We start from the raw sequence: 23170 nt of genomic DNA on the forward strand, positions 1-23170 counted from the left end.
TTGAGCCATTCGATTAACTTAGGAAGTCCAATGGTCTCTCCTAGCGGAGATCTCGTTGTTTGGGCCTTTCCTAGTCTTGCCTGGGAAGGCGAAGGGCTGCCCATGCATGGTGGCACTTTGGTTCTTACACCCAGCATGCGGTAGTGGTGGGCCATACCCAGGCCACATCCTGTCTGACCAGGCACTGTTTCATCGGTTAGTGTGTGTCCCATCGGTCAGGGCGGGTCTCAACGTTTCCCATCCCCATTGAATGGGGGAAGGGAGAGAGTTTTTTGCTTCGATCCTTTGCCCTTCTCCAGCTGTTGTATTTCCTCCTTAAATAGGGAAAGGGAGAGGGATTCTCACCATAGTCTTTTGTCTATTCTCCAACTATTGCCTCTCCTTCTTCTTCCTTCTCACCAAGAGTGCATGTATGTCGTGGCGGTTCCTAAGTGAGAGAGAGGGTAAGTGAGGGTGAGAACACATAGATCCCTTCGTGATTCTAGAGCACAATGTCGAGCTGGATGCTGTCCGAGGTGGTGCTAGCCATTTTTGCCTAAGAAGGGGTGGCTTCCACCGAAGGAGGTGGCGCACTGGATTCATCTACAAGGCCTTTTTCGGGATGGAGCCATGCGTGGACTCTTTCCAGTGGATCTTCACCGGGTAAGCCTTGTCAGAGGGGAAGTTGCCCAGGACTATGCTGGTGTAGAGTTTCACACCTATTGCTACTCAGGTTGGCTAGTTCATAAAGTTTGATGAGATATTTTCCATCCACGGTGGCCATACCTTGGTGGGCAGCGTCCCTCCCTAGGAGCTGCCTCGACTGCATGAGAAGGTTAGGAGCTCCATGCTCTTCTACTAAGCATCTATGTGTGCGACGCCCTTGAGGTACCCATTGCGTTCGCCGAAGTTGAGGGAGTGGAATCAGGTGGGGTCCTTGAGGTACCCATTGCGCTCATCGAAGTCGGTGGAGTCGAACCAGACGAGGCCCTCGTGGCGGTGGTTATGTCCAGCGGCATGTGCCGTGGCCTCTCCTTTGGCATCAGCTGATGCCGCCGAGCGGCCATAGTAGTATTTGGAGTAGAAGTAGTCAGAAAATGTAATCATTAAGTTTGCGAGGAAGCCCCTGTTTGAACAATTTTTGTATCAATGAATATATCAATTCTGTTTTTGTGATAGAATCACTATCCATTCCTTGTTTTTTATCCTAGCATAGCTTTGTTTTTATCCTTTCTTTTTCGCACATGCCCATCCGTTTCATAGGCTGTAGCTTTTAGGAACCTGGGCATGGCCTGTGGGGCTCGGTTGCTCATAACCGTAGGTCATGGCGGGGTGCGTTCGGTTGGGAGTAAGAACAAAGTCATGTAGGGTAATCAAAGGAATGTAATGCCCTTTTGTTTGGGCAAAAAGTTTTTACCATGCGATAGTAAAAAAGAGAGGTAGTATTTAGTATTGTACCCTCATGGATCCCTCGAGCGACCTGGGCTGAAAGCGTTCAGGCTAGGATGCTTTACAGGAGCAAGTGTTTGACTAAAAAGTGGTAAGACTGAATTTAGGGGAAAAACAACATAGCTGTTCAATGTTCCAAGTGTTGGGGAGAACGTTGTCATTGTCGTCCTTCAGTTGGTAGGCGCCTGGTCAAATCACCTCGGTCACCGTATAGGGACCTTCCCATGGTGGAGAGAGTTTGTGCTTCTCCTTCGTTGATTGGGTCCTCCTGAGTACGAGATCGCTGATCTCGAGGATCCTTCCAATAAATCTTCCTTTCATGGAAACTACGGAGAGCTTGCTAGTAGCGAGTGGAGCGAATGATGGTTGTCTCGCAGACATCCTCGAGCAGGTCGACTACGCCTTGCTGAGCCTCCATGGCTTGGTCACGGTCAAAAGCCTTCACTCTTGGGGCACCATGGTCGAGGTCAGAGGGCAACATTGCTTCAGCTGCATAGGCTAGGAAGAAGGGTGTGAACCCTGTGGATCGGTTCAGGTCATTCTCAGGCTTTAGAGGATCACTAGGACCTCTACAACCCATCGCCCGGCGTACTTGTTGAGTCGGTCGAAGATGCATGGCTAAAGTCATTGGAGGACCATGCCGTTGGCACGCTTGACCTGACCGTTAGTACGTGGGTGTCCGAACAAGGCCCAGTCGATCCTGATGCCGTATGTATCACTAAAGTCCAGGAACTTCTTTTCGATGAAGTTAGTCCCATGGTCAGTGATGATGCAGTTAGGAACGCCAAACCGGTAGATGATGTCGAGGAAGAATTTGACCGCCTCTTTTGAGCAGATGTTGGTGATGGGCTTAGCCTCTATCCACTTGATGAACTTGTTGACCGCTACGAGCAGGTGAGTGAAGCCGCCCGGGCTTTTTTTGAGGGGTTCTACCATGTCGGGGCCCTAGACTATGAATAGATAGGTGATGGGGATGGTTTGAAGCTCCTGCGCTGGCAAATGGGTTTGCTAAGCATAGAATTGGCATCCCTCACACCTACGGATGACCTCCTCTACATCTCAAAGTGTGGCGAGCCGATAAAAACCTTATCGAAAGGCTTTTCCAACCAATGACCTTGGGGCCGTGTGGTGTCCATAGATCCCGATGTGGACATCGAGGAGGAGCTGCTTCTCCTGGTCAGTAGGGATGCACTTCATGAGTACCCCCGATGGACTCCGTTTGTAGAGTTCATCACCGAGCGCGATGAAGGTCTTAGCGCATCGAGCGATCCATCGAGCTTTAGTCCTTTTGGGTGGGAGAACTTCCTCAAGGTGGTAGGCGAGTAGCGATGCTCACCAGTCAGTTTGATCGAGTGCCAACATGGCGACATCGGTGGGCGTCGTCATCATGGAGGCAATGGGTCGGAGCCCCTGAGCGTCGGCTTGGCATTGGGGTCAGAGCCCTCGAGCGCTAGGTTGGCATCGGGGTGTGTCTGGATTGGACCTTCTAGGATACGGGTGGATGGCTCATGGACATTGTTGATGAAGACCCCGCTTGGAGATGGATCCCACCTAGCAGTCAATTTTGCAAGAAAATCGGTGGCATCATCGTCCTTTTAGGGACGTGATGTAGCTTGATTCCCTGGAATTTGTTCTCGAGCCTGCGCACCTCTTGGTAGTATGCTGCCATGAGGGGGCTTTTGTAGGAGGACTCCTTCATGACCTAATCGACAACTAGCTCTGAGTTGTTGTGAACGTAGAGTCGCGTAGCACCAAGTTCGATGGTGATGCGAAGTCCGTTGATGAGGGCCTCATACTCCATGGAATTATTTGAGGCTAAAAAGTGGAGGTGGATGGCATAGCAGAGCCTACTCCCATCTAGGCAGATCAAAACCACTCTAGCCCTAGAGCCGAGCACCATGACAGACCCATCAAAGTACATTGTCCTATACTCGTGGGTGACATCTGGGGTTGGTAGTTGGACCTCCATTCATTCGGCAACAAAATCTATGAGAGCCTGAGACTTAATGGTAGTACGGGAGATATACCTGATGTCATGGCCCATGAGTTCTAGTGCCCACTTGGAGATCCGTCCCATGGCATCGCAGTTGCGGACGATGTCTCCGAGCGGGTATGACGTGATGATCGCGACTTCATGGTCAGTGAAGTAGTGCAGGAGCTTCTAGGTCACCATCAGCATGGTGTATAGGAGTTTCTGCACCTGGGGGTACCAGACCTTGGGGTCGATGAGTACCTCCCCGATGAAGTATATGGGCCGCTGGACCTTAAGGTGGTGTCCTGACTCCTCCCTTTTGATGACCAGGGCAACGCTTACCACATGGTTGCTGGCCACAACATAGAGGAGGAGGGGTTCTCCCCGTTTAGGAGCGACAAGGATTGGGGCTGACGCAAGGGATGCTTTGAGGCTCTCCAGAGCCTATTGAGCTTCCTCAGTCCAGACAAAGGCGTCCATCTTTTTTAGGAGCTTATAGAGTGGCATCCCCTGTTCACCGAGCTAGGAGATCAATTGGCTTAGGGCAGCCAGACAGCTGGTGAGCCTTTGCACACCCTTGACATTACGTATAGGGCCCAGGTTGGAGATGGCCGTTATTTTTTCGGGGTTGGCCTCGATGCCACGCTCGAACACGATGTATCCTAGCAGCTTCCCCTTTGGAACCCTGAAAACACATCTCTCGAGATTCAATCTGATGTTGAACCTTCAGAGGTTCACGAACGTTGCGACCAAGTTTGTGATTAGGTCGTAGGCTTGAGCATTTTGACCACTATGTCATCAACATAGACGGCGATTGTTGGTTTCGGCCGCTTGGCTTGATCAGGCTGATCGAGCAGGTCGATTTGGTCGGTGAAGCATTGTTGCATGCACCTTTGGTAGGTGGCACCAGTGTTCTTCAGTCCGAAAGGCATGGTTACGTAGCAGTATGAACCATACGGGGTGATGAACGAGGTTGCGAGCTAATCAGACTCTTTCATCGTGATCTGGTGATAGCCCGAGTAGGCATCCAGAAAGAAGAGGATCTCACAACCCGAGGTGAAGTCAACTATCTGGTCTATGTGTAGCAAAGGAAAGTGATCCTTTGGACATGATTTGTTGAGGCCAGTATAATCAACACACATTCTCCATTTTTTGGTCTTTTTTTTAACAAGAATGGGATTGGTAAGCTAGTTGGAGTGGAATACCTCTCTGATGAATTCGACCGTCAGGAGTTTGGTGACCTCTTTGCCTATGGCCCTAGACCTCTTGTCGTCAAAGTGGCACAAGCAATGCTTAGCGGGCTTTGAGCCTAAAATGAGGCACAGTGCGTGCTCAATGATGTCCTATGGTATGCTCGGCATGTCAGATGGCTTCCATATGAAGACATGATGATTGGCGTGTAAGAAGTTGACGAGCTCGCATTCCTATTTGGCCAGGAGTTGGGTCCCGATCCACACCATCTTGGTTGGGTCAGTGGGGTCGATTCCTTGTAGAGGTGTTTGACGGGGTAGGTGTGGTTAGTGCATGGGCTATCCATGAGCTTGTTGAAGTGGCCAGGTAGGCCCTACTAGGGCTGCTTGCCCGTGCGATCAGCTACGGCGACCAACGTGGTGTTGTACGGTCGACGCCGATCCTTTTTGTTCTTCTTGCCCCTCTGTGTGGAGGGGGCCTCATCTTGGTCCACGCGCTTGGCCTTGCCTTTGTCCCGGCCTCCGTTGAAGACCACTTCGACCACCTCCTCATTGAAGGTCATGGGTGGTATTGGGCTTCAGGCAGCCAAGCTTGTGGATCAGGGACTCGTAGGTCATCCCGGAGAGGAATGCGCTAATGATGTCCGTGTTGACGACATCAGGGAGGGAGTTGCATTGTTGGGAGAACCTACGGATGTAATCCCGTAGGGACTCACTGGGCTCCTACTGGCAGCTCTTGAGGTCCCAGGAGTTACCAGGGTAGACATACGTCCCCTAAAAATTTCCGATAAAGACCCTCTTGAGGTCCGCCCAGTCACGGATGATGTCATGAGGGAGGAATTTGAGCCATGCCCGAACATGTTCCCCCATGCAGATGGGGAGATATTGAATGATTAAAAGGTCATTATCCACCCCTCCAGCTTGGCAAGCGAGCCTGAAGTCTTCGAGCCAAATACCGGGGTTTGTATCCCTGGTGTACTTGATGATGTTGGTGGCTGGTCAGAAGTGTTGTGGGAACGGCGCTCTCTGGATACGCCAATAAAAGGCCCATGGTCCCAGGCCCTCAGGGCTAGGACTTTGGTCGTCTGGCCGGTGACCATGCCTAGGGTGCGTTTCACCGCTCCCCTCGATGGTTCGGCCAGGACCCATGTCACATGACCTCATCGCCGCTTGGTGGGCATCATCATCATGTCGGGTCTGATGCCGATCACTGATGACACTATGAGCGTCTTGGCATGGACCAGGCTATTTGTGTACCGATGGTCAGTGTGGAGCAGGCGCCAGGTCAGACCACGATGCAGCCACTGCCTCTGGAGCCGTGCTTGGCGGCTGTAATGGTGAGTAGATGGAGCGATCCGTCTGGTGCGTCCCCACTCCTTTAGTGTGGAGTGAGGGCATGCGTCAGAGTTGCGATGCGGACCTTTCTACCTATTGAACGGTGGTGGTTTCTACCAGCACCAAGAGGTTCCGATAGACCGCCTGCTCCTAGGATCGATGGGCTCAGGAACACCGCGTAGAAGCATTGCCACAGCGGTGATGTTCTGGCTAGCCCAAGTGAACTATGAAGGGTCGTTCCACTTGTTCATGATGTCGCACTGGACCAGGCGAGCGTGACCCTAGGTGCCGCCCACTGGGTCATGCGCATGGGGTGCAACATGCTGCACCGAGCACGCTAGTGTAGGCGGTGGCTGGTTCTGCCACCATCGTCGTAGCTCCTCAGCATGCTCTTGTGCAAGCAAGAGGGCCTCCGCATGTGGGTTCAGAGGGGTGTAAGTCTACATAGACTCCACAACCACCGGTGGTTGCCCTAGAGCATCTGCTATAGCACAGTCCTAGGACAGACGGTGGCTAGGCGCCATGTCGCCGATGCTGGAGTCGTCGCTCTCAACCTCGTCATCTAGGAGTTCGAGTAAAGTGGTGGGAGCACAGCTTGCCATTCCCATGAATTTGGATGTAATAGGGGCGGTGCTAGCGTCCTTCAGAGCCCATGAGCGCATGTGTCTATGGGAGACATGAGGCCATAGGAGAATCAGTCGTACGATGCTTATGGTGCGGACAATACGGCCCCTCCGGATAATCGGTGGGAGATAGTAAATAGAGAGTAAATAACAGTATGCACATTACTCACAGCAGGGTTTGAGCAGAGAGTTTGCTCGGAATGAAGCGCAGGCACCTTGTCATTGAAGTCATTGTGCATCCTAGAGCTGATGGAGGGCGCCCCTCCGACAGGCACCAGAATGAGTGCCTCCTAGCGGAGGTGTAGTACGCCGAGCCGATCAGCGAAGAAGTCTAGGCTTCCGAAGAGGAAGGCCTGAGATGGCTCGAAGACAGGTGGAACCCACATCCCAATAGGTGGGAATGCGGGAAACTCCAGTGAGCCAAAGTGAGTTGTATCACTTGAGCCCGCCATGGCGAAGGTGGCAGAAAAGTGGGACATCCGATAACCAAAAAGTGTTGAACGTACAACGTCTTCCCCACAGACGGCGCCAACTGTCGGTGCAGAAAGTGACCAACACGTAAATATTTATAGTTTTGCTGTACGTTGTGATCAAAGGTGGACTAACACTCAATGACACAGGGTTTATACTAGTTCAGGCAACGTGCCCTATGTCTAGTTTGAGTCGGTCGGTGACTTTATTCCTGAGCCCAGGTGCTCAAAGTTTGCTGTGGGGTTACAAACAGAAGGGAGAAAGATGGGGGGTACAAGAGGTTCGGTCGGACTCTGGTCTAAAGGGTCAAGAGTGATGGGAGCCCCGCTATGTGCTAAGTGTTCAAGCATGTGCTCGGTATAACTTTAAAGTATCTAAAGTTATAGAGGGTGAATCAATATAGGTGAACTAATCGATCCTTCTTGTTGGAAGAGAGCTTATCCCCTTTTATAGATGAAGGGGATGGCCTTACAAGTGAGAGGGAGAGAGTACGTATGCTGCTAAGTCTTGCTACCCATGTCGGCAGGTATAAGATGATGGTAGGCGCCCACAATACTGTTTAATGTCAGATACACGTGGGAGGTTGCATCATCTTCTTCAGGTATGGCAGACGTCGATGCCTGCCACACTATTGATACCTAGAGGCATGCAAGGGGTTTTACCATGTTTGCCTAGTATGATAAATGCTGGTGCCCACAACACTGTTGATGCCTCAGAGGCATGTGAGAGAGCCTTATCGTTTTTGTCTGGTATGAGAGTTGATGGCACCCACAACACTATAGAGGAAAATGTCGGCGCCTACAACACTGCTTTGGTTCTATCATGCTAGGAAGGTCATAGGGTACTATCCTACAGGTGTATAGGGTATGGTCCTTGGTATTACGGTTGACTTGAGTGCCCTGCCTTACTTTCTCCATCCATTTCCTGGTCCTTACAGAGCGAGCGTCCCCTGTCGGTCGGTCCCAGTCGGCTCTGATTATGCCAGTCAGAGAGGAGCTGTAAGTAGGGGTTTAGTGCATTCCCGGCTAGAGAAGCGGGTCAGAGTCAGAAGTGGTGTTTTGGCCAGGCCTTCTAGTCGGAGAGGCTGTCCGAAGGTGGGCCAGTGACGGAAGCAAGCATTGTTCCTCCTTTGTGAGGCCTTCCGGTTGGAGAGGCGGGCCAGAGTCAGAAGTGGGCACCGTTCCTCCTCGGCCAGGCCTTCCGATCGAAGTTTTGGTTTGTCCTTCTGGCCTATCATTTAGGTGTTTTGGGCCAGCCCAAGAGTTGCGTGTCATTTGCAATGTTGTCTGCCGGGCCGAGCCTTTGCTAGGAAGCTGGTCCATGAGGAACCTCGGGTTTATGAACCCGACAGATGCCTTGATTATCTTGTTTGTTGTGGAACACCCACTTTGTTCCAATGATCCTTGCATCTTGTGGTCGCTCAAGTGTCCAAACTTCATTGCGGGTGAAGTTGTTCAACTCTTCATGCATGGCATTTATCCAATCCGTATCTTGAAGAGCTTCTTCTATATTTTTAGGCTCAATGCAAGAAACAAACAAGTGATGTTCAATAAATAAAGCAAGTTTTTGAGAGTGAGTCATTATACCTTTTGAAGGACTCCCTATGATGAGATCTTATGGATGTGCTTGTAGTAGGGGTGTATTTCTTCTATAAACCACTTGAGGGGGAGGTTATGGAGCATTAACATCTTGAGCTTGTGCCACCATTTGATCATAAGAGATATGAGTATCTTTATTTTCTACTCTCCCATCTTTATCATCATCTTGTCATTTGATGAAGAGGGTGGATCAATCACTTGTACATCATCTTCATCATCTTTAGGCTTGATGTCTCTAATCAGAATGTTCTTCATGGCCTCTCTCAATGGTTCATCACCTACATCTTCAAGATTCTCATGTGCTCCTTGGGAGCCATTAGATTCATCAAATTCCACATCATATGTTTCTTCAACCAAGCCGGTGGCATGATTAAATACTCGATATGCTTTGGACTTTGATGAGTAACCAACAAGAAAACTAATATCATGTCTTTAGAACTTCCCTAGGTTTTGTCGCTTCTTGTAGATGTAGCATTTGCAACCAAACACCTGGAAGAATAATACGTCCGGCTTCTTCCCATTGAGTAACTCATAAGGGGTCTTGCCAAGAAACTTTTGAAGAAATAGGCAATTGGATGCATAACATGCGGTGTTGATAGATTTTGCCCATAGAGCTTCGGGTGTATTGTACTCATCAAGCATTGTTCTTGCAAGGGTAATAAGTGTTCGGTTCTTTCTCTCTACTACACCATTTTGTTGAGGAGTGTATGTTGCAGAGACCTCATGCTTGATCCCTACTCCATCACAATATGCTTCAATGTTTATGTTGTCAAATTCTTTTCCATTGTCACTTCTTATCTTCTTGAGCTTCACTTCAAATTCATTTTGTGCTCTATTGGCAAACTTCTTGAAACATGTGGCCACTTCGGTCTTGTCCCAAAGGAAGAACACCCAAGTATATCTAGAGTAGTTATTAACTATCACAAGACAATAGAGATTGTCTCCCAAACTCTTATAAGTTGTTGGTCCAAATAGATCCATGTGAAGAAGCTCTAGCACTCTTGTTATTGACATGTAAGCTTTTGTTGGATGAGTGTTTACAACTTGCTTGCTAGCTTAACATGCACTTCAAAGCTTGTCTTCTCAAATTTCACATCCTTCAAACCTCTCACCAATTCATTCTTCATTAGCATCTTGAATAAGCTCATCCCAACATGTGCAACTCTTCTATACCATAGCCACCCAAGTGATGTTTTGGTGAATAAGCATGTCTTCAAGTTGGCATCTTCAGAGGTGAAATCTACTAGATATAGGTTGTTGTATCTAAAACCCTTGAATATAACTTGATTATCATCTTTCTTTGACACAACCACTTCCTTCTCGGTAAACAAACATTGAAAGCCAAGATCACACAATTAACCAACAGATAGCAAGTTCAAACTCAATGAAGCAACATATAACACATTTGATATTGAATGATCATTTGATATTGCAACTTTGCCCAATCCTTGAACTTTGCCCTTTGAATTATCACCAAACGTAATCCTTTCTTGACCATCTACTTCATCTAGTGAGGTGAACATACGAGGATCACCGGTCATATATTGAGTGCAACCACTATCAATAACCCAATAACTTCCACCGGTCTTGTAGTTCACCTACACACAAGAGATCAAGCTTGTTGTTTAGGAACCCAAACTTGATGGGGGCCCTTGACTTTCTCAACTAGTGACTTTACAACCCAAATTTTCTTAGGTCTATTCTTGTTGGGTGGACCTAAGAACATGACTTTCATCTTTCCACTAGAATCCTTTTTAAGAATGTAGTGAGAATTGAAGGCAAAGGGTCTAGCATGCTTAGGCAAGGGTTGTGGTGGTGGAGTTTGACACTCATGAGCAAAGTGACCTTCTTGTCCACGCTCAAAACATCTCTTTGGTTTAGGCTTTGACTTGTATTGTTGTTGATGTTGAGCTTGAGCTTTCTTCTCTTGATTTGCCAAGTATCCAATACCACTTCTATCCATCTTCATCATGGTGTTCATGAGTAGCTTACTTTGGAGATATTAGCCTCTTGTGAACTTGCTCAAACCGGTCTTAAGATGCTCTTTCTCCAACTTGAGCTTCTTGTTTTCTTCTCCAAGTTCATCATGATTTTTCGCCATCATAAGTCTCTTGTTCTCTTCTTTAAGCATCTTATTCTCAAGAGCCATATCATAATCTTTGTCAAGATTCTCTATCACAATTGTGTTGGTGGTTGATAGATTTTCAAGATCTTTCTTGAGCTTTTCATTCTCATTCTTGAGCTTGACATAATCATCATAATTGTTGGACTCAACCACTTTCTTTCCTTTGCTACTAGAACCTTGCTCAATGCTCTCAATAATCAAGTCATCACATGATGTAGCTATATCAATCTTAACAACATTGTTAGTAGTATCATGTGGCTTATTGGATAATAACTCATGAGAAAGATTAATCTTGAGATTGGTGTACTCTTCTTTTAGCAAATTGTAACTAGTGGTTAGCTCATTATGTATCCCCTCAAGTTTATCATGTTTTTCTCTAAGCTTCTTTTTAGAGGTTTTGAGCTCCTTGAGTTTGGATGACACAATTTTATTTTTTTCTCTAAACTCAACACTAGCTTTTTTGGCTGTCATATTTTGCTAAGAGTGAGTCCTTCTCAAGTTCTAGCTTTTCATTTTTAGCTCTTGTCTTTCTAATGATTTCAGTGTATTGGTTTAGCAACTTGACAAGATCATCATAAGAAGGTGATTCAAATTCTTCATCACTATCACTACCACTTTCATCATTGCTAGCATTATCCTCATCACTACTATCATCACCATTTTGTACCTTTTGTTCACCCTTGTCCATAAGGCATAGATGTATAGAGGATGATGGCAGTGGTGTCGGTGAAAATAGTGAAGAATCAATCACAAGAGCGGCCACCTTTTCCTTCTCATTCTCACTTTCATCATTGGATAAGCCACTTGATGATTCAATGTCCATGAGCCAATCACCAACAATGTATGCCTTGCCATTCTTCTTCTTCTTATGAAATTCCTTCTTCTTGCCATCCTTCTTCTTGTATGGCTTGTTCTTCTTCTTCTCATCATCATCTTCATCACTTGAGTCATCTTTCTTGCCCTTGTACTTGTCTTTCTTAGGTTTGGGGCATTGATGAGCTAGATGACCAAGTTCTCCACAACTATAGCAATCTATTTTGGAGATGGGCTTCCTTCTACTGCTAGTGAAGAATTTCTTCTTCTTGCCATCAAACTTGACACCATTCTTGTTTAGCTTCTTAAGCATCTTGGCGATTCTTCTCACCATGAGAGTAAGACTATCATCATCAATCTCATCATCACTTGAGCTATCATGATCAACTCTTGCTTTGCCCCTCTTCTCTTGGCTAGCCTTGAATGCCAAATCTTTCTTCTTGGTGGAAGAAGAGCCATCTTATGGAGTGATGTGCATGTACATCTCATGTGCATTGATCTTCCCCAATATTTGAGTTGGTGTAGCGGTGGAAAGATCACCTTGATGAAGCACCGTCACAATATGCCCATACTTGTCAATGGGGAGGACACTCAAAATCTTTCTCACAACATCGGATGGTTGCATTTGTGTGAGTCCAAGCCCATTGACTTCCTCTACAAGAACATTCAAGCGTGAATACGTCTCATTTGCACTTTCTCTAGGAAGCATCTCAAATGAATTAAGCTTTTTCATCACAAGGTGATAATGTTCCTCATGCTTACTCTTGGTTCCCTCATGGAGCGCACAAATATCTGACCATAGTGTATGGGTGTCTTTGTGGTTTCACACATGGTTAAAGACATCCTTGCAAAGGCCTCTAAAGAGGGTGTTTTTAGCCTTTGCATTCCACTTCTCGTAGTTAACCTCATCGCCTTGAAGGTTGGTGGGATCCTTAGGTTTTGGGGGTCCATCCCCATGGGACATCTTGCTCTAGGCGGTTAAGCCTAATTTAGGAAGTATGAGGCTCTGATATCAATTGAAAGGATCAAGACGTCCAAGGAGGGTGAATTGGGCTAATTCTAAATTTTATTGCAATAATTAAGCCCTACACTTAGCTTATTTCACCCCTTGTATCTAGAATGTTTTTCTAATATTCTGCCATACAAAAGTTTTGCATCCTAGGTTCCAATCCTACTCTAGCACGACAATTCTAGGAATGCAAAGACATTAAATGAATTGCTCAAATGTAAATGCTCAAAATAAAGAGAGGGAAAAGAACATGGCGATGTTTTCCCAAGGTATCGAAGAGTCACCACTCCCCACTAGTCCTCGTTGGAGCACCCGTGCAAGGGTATAGCTCCCCCTTGATCCATGCAAAGATCAAGTGCTCTCTATGGGCTGATTCTTTGACACTCTGTCATGGTGAATCACCCATAACCGCTCACAACATGACTTGGGTCATCCATAAGCTTCGCCAGATGATCACCAAACTCCCAACCACCACTGAGCCATCTAGGTGATGGCAATCACCAAGAGTAATAAGCACAAACTCTCACTTGACCAAGGCAAGCCTAATAAGAAAGATAGATACACACTTGCTACTCCCTATACACTAGTGAGGTCCTTAATCTTGGATTAACAACTCTCAATCACCACACTAGGCTCTTACTCTCCCTTGCACTCCAAAGGTGTTTCACAGCTGAACAATTGGGCAAGAGAACTCCCATGAATGAGTGGGACAAGTATTTATACCCTCTCATTCAAAACATAACGGTTGGAGGCCAACTCAGCAAGTTTTGGGGTGACCGGACGCTCTGATCAGTAATACACGTCATTGTGTTAGATAGAGCCATTAGCTCTGACCGGACTTTGACCTATGTCCAGTCATCACCCACCAGACGTGTCTGGTCAGCAAAATGCCCCTATGGATGCTCTCTGATGTTGATCAGACGCAGGCACCCTAGCGTCTGATCATGTACTGTTTATAGTCTGGTCAGTTGATGACTGTAGCTACTGATCAAATAAACTGACCAGACTCTTCATGCTACGTTCGGTCACAATCAAACCAGTGTCCGGTCAGTCATTTGACCCTCCATTCACTTCTAATTTAAAATTCTTCAAGAATGAAGTTGACTTCTATTGATCTTAGGGCTATTTCTGAGCTACCTAGTGCTAAGTTTGACATGTGTGCACCACACCTAATCCATTAGACTCACCTAGGTCAAGCTACTAGTCCATACCCCCCTTAATAGTATGGCCAAAAGAAAAACAAAGTCCTAAACTACTCTAAGTGTCCCTCTAACGCCAAACGACACTTAGAACTAGTCCGTCCTTAACCTTGTCATCCTTCCTTTGAAAACCAAAATGATTTCCATCGACAGAGGCATGACAACCATGATTGCCCAATCAATTTCCATTACCATGACCTAACTCAAATTATCTCTACAAAACACATGTTAGTCATAGTAATCTCGTATCATCATTAATCACCAAAACTCAACTAGGGACCTAGATGCTTTCAGTAATCATGACTGCTAATAAAACTTGACTATAAGGATGAACTATTAGTAATGTTTCTCATAAACAAAAAGAAAACATCAAATCCATATTGCCTATCATACTCCTTAGAGTCGGGAAACTATTCCTACTAGTCGGGTAAGTCTTGTGAGTACATTATGTACTCAGAGTTTATTTTACCCCTGTTGCAGGTGTAGTTTGAGGAGTAGCTCTTGTGTGGAGGATTCTTCTGGTGGTCACAGACAGATCCTTGTATTGTTTCCGCTAGATGTTTATTTTCATTCCGCTGTTTAATTATCGCACTCTGAACTCTGGTATTGTAATAAATAATTTCCAAAAACTCTTGTTGTATGAAATGGACTAAGTATTGTAAGTTCATACTCATTATTGGATTCTAGATGTAAAACGTGGATTGTTTTGAGTTCTCCTTTGGGGTGGGCTCGACGGAACTGTCCGATGTAGCTAACTTTCGGGGTGCTTAGTGTCTAGAGGAAGATGAGCGCCTCCAAATGCGTGTTATTTCGGGTGGTTCTGCCACACCAGCTAGCCGTCATGTGGGCGATGGTGGAGAGTCGTCGGTGACAAGTGGGTGGCACGGCAGCCAGCAAGCACGAGGCGTGTGCAACGGACGGGAGTGCGGGTGGGAGCGCGCGTTCTGTGCCTCCCTGCACAATGCGAGGCCAGAGCTAGTGACGACAGTTGCGTCTGCGTGCCAGGGCGACGTGAAGGCAGAGGTCGAGGCAGTGCGGGCCGAAGGGCGCAAGCGGATGGAGGCAGAGGTGGAGGAGCGGTAGCGTGATTGGAGGTAGCGACCGCGGTAGCAAGGCAGAGCTCGTGGCCTAGGCGGCGGCGGCCATGGTGGCTTGGGTTCCAGCAGTGGACAAAGGAGATGGGAGCCGACGGGAGGTAGATGATGACAAGCGGGGTCCACATGGGAGTGGGGCAGCAAGAGAGAGAGGAGATGGGCTGAAAGAGATCAGGAAGGGGCAATGTGTCATTTCGCACGGTCTGTACACGCTGGCGTGGTGAGTTGGCTTGCCACGTCATTCAAAGTGACGCAAAACTAAGGTTGGCAACGATGGCAAATATTTAAATTTCTTAGAGTGGTGGAAACGACTGGCTGAGCAGTAGGCCTTCTTGGGCTACTAGTGAAACAACAGGTAATCGGTCGGTCCAAATAATAAGATATGGCTACTAACAAGAGGCCCGAGGCCCAAGGCCCATTGCGTGAACAAGACCGTGTTCTCTAAAGCTCTCCCTCTCTCTCTAATAAGGAGAAGAATGCATTGCGAGGCTTAGGGGGTGTTTCCCAGTGACTAAACTTTAATGGAAAAAGTCCATGTTACCTCCCTCAACTTTTGCAAAAGTCTGCTTTTCCTCCTTGAACCCTAAAACCGGATAAACCACCTCCCTAAACTTTTAAAATCATTCGTTTTACCTCCCTGACCGGTTATAAACGGTTTTCAAAGGCGGTTTTGTCTTTTCTTTTTTATTTATTTTGGCTGAATATTTTAAAAATCATAGTAAATCACATAAAAATCATAAAATAGAAAATCTAATTTTGTTGGACTCCACATGAGTAGATCTACACAGTGAATATATAATATGAGATGCTTTAGTACATATTTTTTTGTTGTCTTTTAGATTTATGCTTTTCTATAATTAATTCATATGGTCCAATTGTACTGAAATTTTTATGGTGAGCTAATTATTGTATGCTTGAACTGTAGTAAAAGTTTTATACTCATTGGATCATGTACTCCATTCATTCCAAATTATAAGTCGCTTTGAATTTTTTGATACATTCATTTTGTTATGCATCTAGATATAATAATATGTCTAGATACATAACAAAATAGATGAACTAAAAAAATTAAAGCGACTTATAATTTGAAACAGAGGAAGTATAACTTAGTTAGTTATAGATTTATTTTGGTGTATGCTTATTTAAAAGTATTTATAAATTTATAACTAATTATACATGATACAATGAGTATAAAATTTTTACTACAGTTCAAGCATACAATAATTAGTCCACCATAAAAATTTCACCACAATTGGACCATAGAAATTACAACTATGAATTAATTATAGAAAATCATAGATTTAAAGCTTAGCAAAACAATTGTACTAAAGCATACTATATTATATGTTCAATGTGTAGATATACTCATTTGGAGTCCAACAGAATTGAATTTTTTATTTTATGATTTTTCTGTGATTTACTATGATTTTTCAAAAATTTAGCCGAGATAAATAAAAAAGAAAAAGACAAAACCGCCTGTGAAAACCGCTTATATCCGGTCAGGGAGGTAAAACGAATGGTTTTAAAAAGTTCAGAGAGGTGGTTTACCCAGTTTTAGAGTTCAGGGAGGAAAAACCGACTTTTGTAAAGTGGACTTTTTTCAACTTTATTCCATGTCACATTGGCAGTCCACGGGAAGGGGCAAGGCCCAGGAAGAGCACAAGGAAGAGGGCCCGTAATGTTCGAGTGACCGGCCCAGAGTTGTCATGTAATGCTTGCGCCAATCAGCCAAGTAGCGAGGAGTGATATATCTGAGGAGATGAACCCTGGAAGGATACAATCAACTATCTACCAAATACAAACACGCCGAGCAAACAGCCGGCTGTCGAGGAACCCTAACGACACGAGTTATAAGTTATAACCAATGGAAATTTTAGTCAGTAGCCAATACTTGGTTTGGAGAAATAACTATTTTCTGAAACCTGGAGTTTTCAAAGCACACTTTTTTTTACAACTTGGACGCATACAACCCACACACTCCATACTCATACCACGCGTCCGTACACATGCAAATAAGAGATTCGGAGGCGTTGCCTCCGGTGCGCGGGAAACGCACAGTACCACCGAAAGCGCACGAGTGCATATACCCTGGAAATTCTAGAAAAATTCCAGATAAATGTACGATCACTAGGGTTTGAACCCTGGTGGGTAGCGTCCCACTGGACAGGCCTACCACTGGACCATAGGCCTAATCACAGTTTTCAAAGCACTCTTGATTGCCGTCGATGACGAAAAATGCTTGATTTTCAGAAATAACTAATTTCGGAGCACTCTTGAGGAGCTCTATGATTTCATGAATCTCGGAGCTACATCTATGTTTTTGAAAGTAGAGGTAAGAGTGTTTGGTTAGAAAAAAAATTAAGAGTGAAACTGTTTTTTCAGATGTATAGCTGTTGGGAGCTGTCCCGTTGTCCCAAGCGAGTTTCTTTAGGGCCAGTTTAGTTCCCCAAAATTTTGCTAAATTTTTCAAGATTCCCCGTCACATCGAATCTTTAAACGTATGCATGAAACATTAAATATAAATAAAAAATAAAACTAATTACACAGTTTAGACGAATCTTTTAAGCCTAATTAGACTATGATTAGACAATAATTGTCAAATAACAACGAAAACCGCTACAGTAGCATTTTGCCAAATTTTTTGGCATCTAAACAAGGCCTTATATAATAAAGGTTGACACTCCTGCCCTCTTCGTCTATCGAGTCAAACTTTCACCAAGTTTATTCGTCACGAGACATATTTTCATAGTATATCTATTTTTGTGTTACAGATATTAATAATGTTTTCGTAACCTTAGTCAAACCTTAGAAATTTTGATTAGAGGCAGTTGGAATTATATCACAGGCTTGCTTGCCATCTTGTTGACAATCGGTGTTCCCTGGTGTCTGCAACCAGTTTTTTGGGAAACAAGAAACGCAAAGTCTTGCAGTCATTCGCTGGGAAGCTGGAAAGACAAATACTTTTCATGCCAAAGAGGATAGGTTCAAGCCGTTGATGGAGATAACAGCCTAGAGGCAACAACAACCTACGTCGATCAGCCCACGAGTAGGTTCTCCGCTTCGACCTGCGCCAGGACATCGTCTTGAAAGAACGCCTGATGGAGAGCTTCTACGAGTGCCTTTGCCTCGCTGTCATGGACTAGCAGCGACATGTTAACCTGCTCAGGATGTAAGGCACAGTAAACGTCGGAGCCAGAAACATGCATACGGCGAACAACGATTGGGTTTTGCATTGACGATAGATGTTGTGACTGAGAATCATGAATGCAACAGGCACATAGTTACTCATTTGGTATGCTATGATGACTCTGGTGAGCGAGGGAGTACCTTGGACGCTCCTTGCGAGATCATCTGAACATTGACCCCACTTTTCCTCAGCACATGTCCGGTCTGAGGATTTATTAAATGGTTATTATCCAATGAAAAGAACATTAGAGAGGAAAATCCGAAGAAGAAATATTGATTGTACAAGGCGTTATACCTTTTCTAGTATAAGAGACATTTGCCGCACATTTCCGATAAGCGAAATTATTGCCCTCTGCTGAAGTAGATGAACGATTGCTATTTTCTCAAGTTCTTCAACTACATTGTCAAGTTCCTGAAAGATTGTTAACAATGGTGAAGCGCAGAGAACTACAATAAAAAAATTCTCATGAAATGTTCAGGCATGGACTATCAAGTCACTTGAAAAAAAATTCTCTTGTGCTTCTACTTGCTAGCTCTTCAACTACATTGTCAAGTTCCTGAAAGATTTGTTAACAATGTTGAAGCGCAGAGAATTAGAATAAAAACATTTCTCTGGGAAATGTTCAGGCATGGACTATCAAGTCACTAAAACAATTTCTCTTCTGCTTTTACTTGCTAATACTATGAAGGAATGAAATGTAGCAAGAGTACAGCTACTTGTCATTGAGCATGTAGATGGAAACTCTTGCCTGCTGTATCAGTTCCCTACTCCAAATCTTTGATGGATCAAGTGACACAGAAACACTAACTTCACTGGTAGCAACACAATCCACAGATATACCTAGATCTTCAAATATAGCAAATACCTGCTCAAGGTCATACATACAGCGATCAGAATAATGAAATATGAGTAAACAAAATGGCTCAGTGTCAGTGCTCAACATACCCTTGCCAGAAAACCATACTGACCAAGCATCCGAGTGCTCACGATGTCCAACATAGTGACATTTGACTTGAGCACTATGCTAGTTAGTACAACCTAGTAGTGAAAAAGAGGGGCAAAAAATCAATTGCTTGAAAGCCAAGCAGATGATGCGAGGATATATTTAAAGTTATCTACTACACACCTTATCCATGTCTCTTTGTTTGGTAATAAGGGTGCCTGGAGCTTTAGCGTTGTATGAATTCTTAACCCTAACTGGAATATCACCTTCTCTAGCAGGTCTCATCGATTGTGGATGCAAAACCTGCATTGGAGTGCACAGTCCACAATAATGAACCTAAATTTCTCATTTCTGTTCAGCAGAGTGAATAAGACTGACATCATGAGCTATATGTTCAGTTCATGATGATTAGTAAAGCAAATGCCAAGCAACAATCAGTATAGCTTTAAAAGGTAAACAAAGGAACAGAGGTCTATCTACTGAACCCCTAGTAATGCACTAAAGAGTCTTTCGTTTTTCAAAAGTATGCAACTGAAAGATCCATTTATTCACTGAGAAGCAGCCTGGCCACACTACTGAAAACCTGCTATAAACATGAAATATCCTGTACCCGATATCATTGTTGTTTAGTTCCAGAACTCTTCTCTTGAGCATTCAAAATATAATTTGTAGAAAGAATCATTAGTGATAAAAATGAATCATTGCATGTCAACCGTCATAGCCCCTTTAACAATCCAAGATAGATAGTTTTTCTTGGGGGAAATGTTATTTTCGATTCTTCACTCAAAATGAATGGAATACCTGGGCACCAAAATAAGCAAGTTCTGTAGCCTCTTCAAATGTTAAGTATGGAACAGTCTTTGCATGTGGGTAGATATTTGGATCACAAGTCAGTACACCATCAACATCTTTCCATACCTAGCACAGGCACAGTATGCTTTCAGACAAAATAGACAATGTATGGGGATAAACAACAATTTTCATGAAATGCACATGCTAGCTTAGTGATTAGCATCAACTGTTGTCTCAACTTTTTTCCTCAGAAAGAAAAATATGGTTTATTCAATATCTATTCAGACTAAACATAGACCTGAATTTCTCTCAGTCCCAAGGCTTTACCAATGGTTGTAGCAGTCAAGTCGCTACCACCTCGGCCTAAAGTAGTTACAGCACCTGATTTCCAGCCCTGCAAGTGATGGCGGTTGCAATAAACAAGTTGCCTCATGGATGAAGAAATTGTTTGTCGATGAGATACCTTCCCAAGGAATCCAGTAACAACAGGTATCGCTGGATCCAGTATCCAGTCCCCATGAAGTCTCTTTGCAACAGCAGGATAGGTTGCTTCTAAGATATCCGCATTACCAAATTCATCAGTTGTCATGAAACCAATATCAAATGCGTCATACTGCACAAGAATTTCAAAATAAAATTAATAATGAACGTGAGTTCACATCATTGCATAATTCAGAAGACTTTGGGTATATATGGATACACTGGGGATTTGCAGCTAGGCTGGTTACCATTATAGGTCCCTGTATCAAATTGAGACATTAAATAAAGGGAACTCCAGATTGTAATCGAACAGTCAATTGAGTTGTGGGTGTATGACTCCACTATAACGGTTCAAATCCTGTTGTCCACATTTTAAAGGATAAAATGGTGTTTGTGACCCTGGTTGGTGCAGAGGCCGGAGATTATCTCCATTATCTAAAAGGTTATAAGTTTATGGAAATATCGAATTAATCACAAAATCTAAAGAATCTAAGAATCTTTTCCGCACACAGAGAAAAAGATCAATGAATGAATCATTATCGAAATATGAAATTTCCAAAGAATACTAGCGGCAAGCAACTAACATAATGAACGGAGACTTGAGAACATGTAGTGCATACACAGTAAAAAAATCAATGACTAATCAAATTTTCAGGACATCCCCACCATAGGGCAGGGATACTATAGCAAATTTTTGTAGGCTGATGTATCCATAAGTTCATAGCCTGAAAAGCTCACTGAATCACAGTGCAAATCAAGGAAACGTCAAGAAGTACCTGCCGTGCTTTGACACCAATTTTGTTCAAATAAGCAGCAAAAATCCTGGTGGACATGCATTCTCCAAATGAAACAAGGTAGTCGCTGGTCCTAGGCGTCAGCTCTTTCATCATAGCGATACCTTTCAATAGTTGCTCCAGTTCATCCAGCATGTCTACAGAGTTTGTCCACAGTTGTTACACAAAGGACGAAAAATACAGAAGGTGGTCACATAAGGTTGTGGGTTTACCTTGTATTACAGATCTTAGAAGCCCCAGTTCATCCACTGTCCTGGTTTGACAGCGAGCAAGTCAACATCAATTGAGATTATTGCAAGTATTCTAATAGTTAGCAGCTCAAAAAGAAAGTGGGATACTTGATATGTAGGTCTTTGATCATGTTGCACTCTTCGATTTCAGAAACATGGATCACTCCACACCCCACTGCCTTCTCTCCAGCCTAAAAACGATCACATATACCATGAATTTTAGGGTATACACGAAACAACGATTAAAATAACTCACGGCTCCCTTTAGCTCAAATATTTCTTATACAATGCAAACAGCATAACATGGATAAAGGTTCAGTATTTTAGTAAACTTAATCCTTGTTTCTAGGCATTCTTTATGCACCCCTGCAGCAAACCATGGACAACACAGATTTTTCACCAAGCATCTACCAAGGCCTAGAGATTCACGACTAGATTGCTAATCATTACAAAAAAAATGAAAAGTTCACTTTAGGTGACTGAAGATTCTTCTTGATGCATTCAACCAGCGAATTATGCAGCAGGCAAAAGGAACAGCAAACTTTTGGCAAAGCAACGCAAAGAAAGATTGGACAGAGCTAAAAGCCTAAAAGAAAACCAATCAAGAGCAGTGCGAAGCAATCGGTACAAGGAGAAGGTTGTTGGTGGTTTTCCCCATGGCAGAGAGGACGACGACGGGGCGCTCCTCGGGGAAGGTCAGGATGAGGCCAGCCACCTCCGCCATCCTCGCGGCCGACGCCACCGAGGACCCCCCGAACTTCATGACCACGCTCAGCTGATCCCCCAATCCCGCCATCCCGAGCCCTCCAAGAACAGACGCCCCGAGGACGCCGTCCCCTAACTTGGCCCGACGGCGGGTGGAGTCGGCGATCACCATTGACAACCCTCGGGCACCGCAAGGCTCGGTTCGGGTACCGAAGCACGCCAGTTGTTGAACATGTCCGGAGCTCGCCGGAGGTATCGACGGAACGAGGCGGCAGGATGCGGCCGCCGACCGCACTGGGGTCGCCATTCTTGCCCCTCCTACTCTGTCGGGCGTGGAGTGGAGACTGACCAGTGGTAGAGAAGGCGGGTTTGCTTTTTTACGTAATAGTGCCATCAAGGCGGAGAGCTGCGGGAAATTTGTCAACGACCGGATTAAGATTTGAACTCAAATTGACAGGACTTTAGGAAGCTACTATCTCTGTCCAAATAAATCAATTTCTAGATTTATCTTAAGTTAAATATTTTTAAGTTTTACCAAATTTATAGAAAGGAGCATGAAGATTTATGACACCAAATTAGTATTATTGGAAACACTATAAAATATATTTTCATAATATGTTCATTTCATATTATAAACATTTGTCTTCTTTTTAATATATTTAGCTAAACATAAAAAAATTTACTTAAGATAACTATAGAAATTAATTCATTCAAGATGAAAATATTGTAGAGGCCATGTTAGCAAGAGGGCGTCGCTAGCATATTTTTCTTCAGAAAAGTGGTGCAACAAAGAATGAGATACATCTTACACAAAGGAGATATAAAAGGGGACTTTTGCAAAAGGGAAGGAGAATATGCCGTGCCTAGGGTATTGCACGGACCAGGGTTTAAAATGGAGCTTTTAAGTTAATACTTCCTCCGTCCAAAAATAAGTATACTTTTATAATCCTCGGAGAAGATCAATGTTACTTAAAAATTATAAATTTAATCTTATCAAAAACTATTTTGGCATGTAATGATTGCTCTTTAGAAGTAGAGAAAGTAAAAAAGGCCTACTAGAATTAGGTGGACCATAACGACTAGAAGTGTACTTATTTTTGGGTAAATCTCAAATTACTACTAAAAGTGCACTTAATTTGGAACAAAAGGAGTACTTCATCTGTTCTCAAATATAAGAACTAC

At 44.3% G+C, this 23170-nt stretch overlaps 1 protein-coding gene across 2 annotated transcripts; it reads right to left on the reverse strand.

Annotated features, from left to right (window-relative positions):
• Positions 1 to 17537: 17537 nt before the first annotated feature.
• Positions 17538 to 22327, reverse strand: LOC136459777 (aspartokinase 1, chloroplastic-like). 2 transcript variants are annotated; one of them, XM_066459616.1, is made up of 13 exons: positions 21912 to 22327; positions 21392 to 21474; positions 21266 to 21306; positions 21036 to 21190; positions 20243 to 20392; positions 20078 to 20173; positions 19789 to 19905; positions 19171 to 19290; positions 18990 to 19082; positions 18793 to 18909; positions 18339 to 18455; positions 18185 to 18247; positions 17538 to 18015 (listed from the first exon to the last, which is right to left on the reverse strand). In XM_066459616.1, exons 1-13 carry the CDS (start codon positions 22293 to 22295, stop codon positions 17893 to 17895), a joined length of 1659 nt encoding a protein of 552 aa, XP_066315713.1. In that variant the 5' UTR covers positions 22296 to 22327; the 3' UTR covers positions 17538 to 17892. The 2 variants fall into 2 exon arrangements, with proteins under 2 accessions (XP_066315713.1, XP_066315714.1); XM_066459617.1 differs by lacking the exons at positions 17538 to 18015; positions 18185 to 18247; positions 18339 to 18455 and adding an exon at positions 18523 to 18600.
• Positions 22328 to 23170: the final 843 nt, after the last annotated feature.

The sequence above is a fragment of the Miscanthus floridulus genome, chromosome 6, assembly GCF_019320115.1.
Source record: "Miscanthus floridulus cultivar M001 chromosome 6, ASM1932011v1, whole genome shotgun sequence".
NCBI classification, from domain to species: Eukaryota; Viridiplantae; Streptophyta; class Magnoliopsida; order Poales; family Poaceae; genus Miscanthus; species Miscanthus floridulus.

Coding starts and splice junctions, on each gene's coding strand:
- LOC136459777 (XM_066459616.1), bottom strand. CDS start 22,295: ATGGCGACCCCAGTGCGGTCGGCGGCCGCATCCTGCCGCCTCGTTCCG. Junction 20,174..20,242: donor TTACTGGATTCCTTGGGAAG/GTATCTCATCGA, acceptor CATCACTTGCAG/GGCTGGAAATCAGGTGCTGT. Junction 19,083..19,170: donor AACAAAGAGACATGGATAAG/GTGTGTAGTAGA, acceptor TTTCACTACTAG/GTTGTACTAACTAGCATAGT.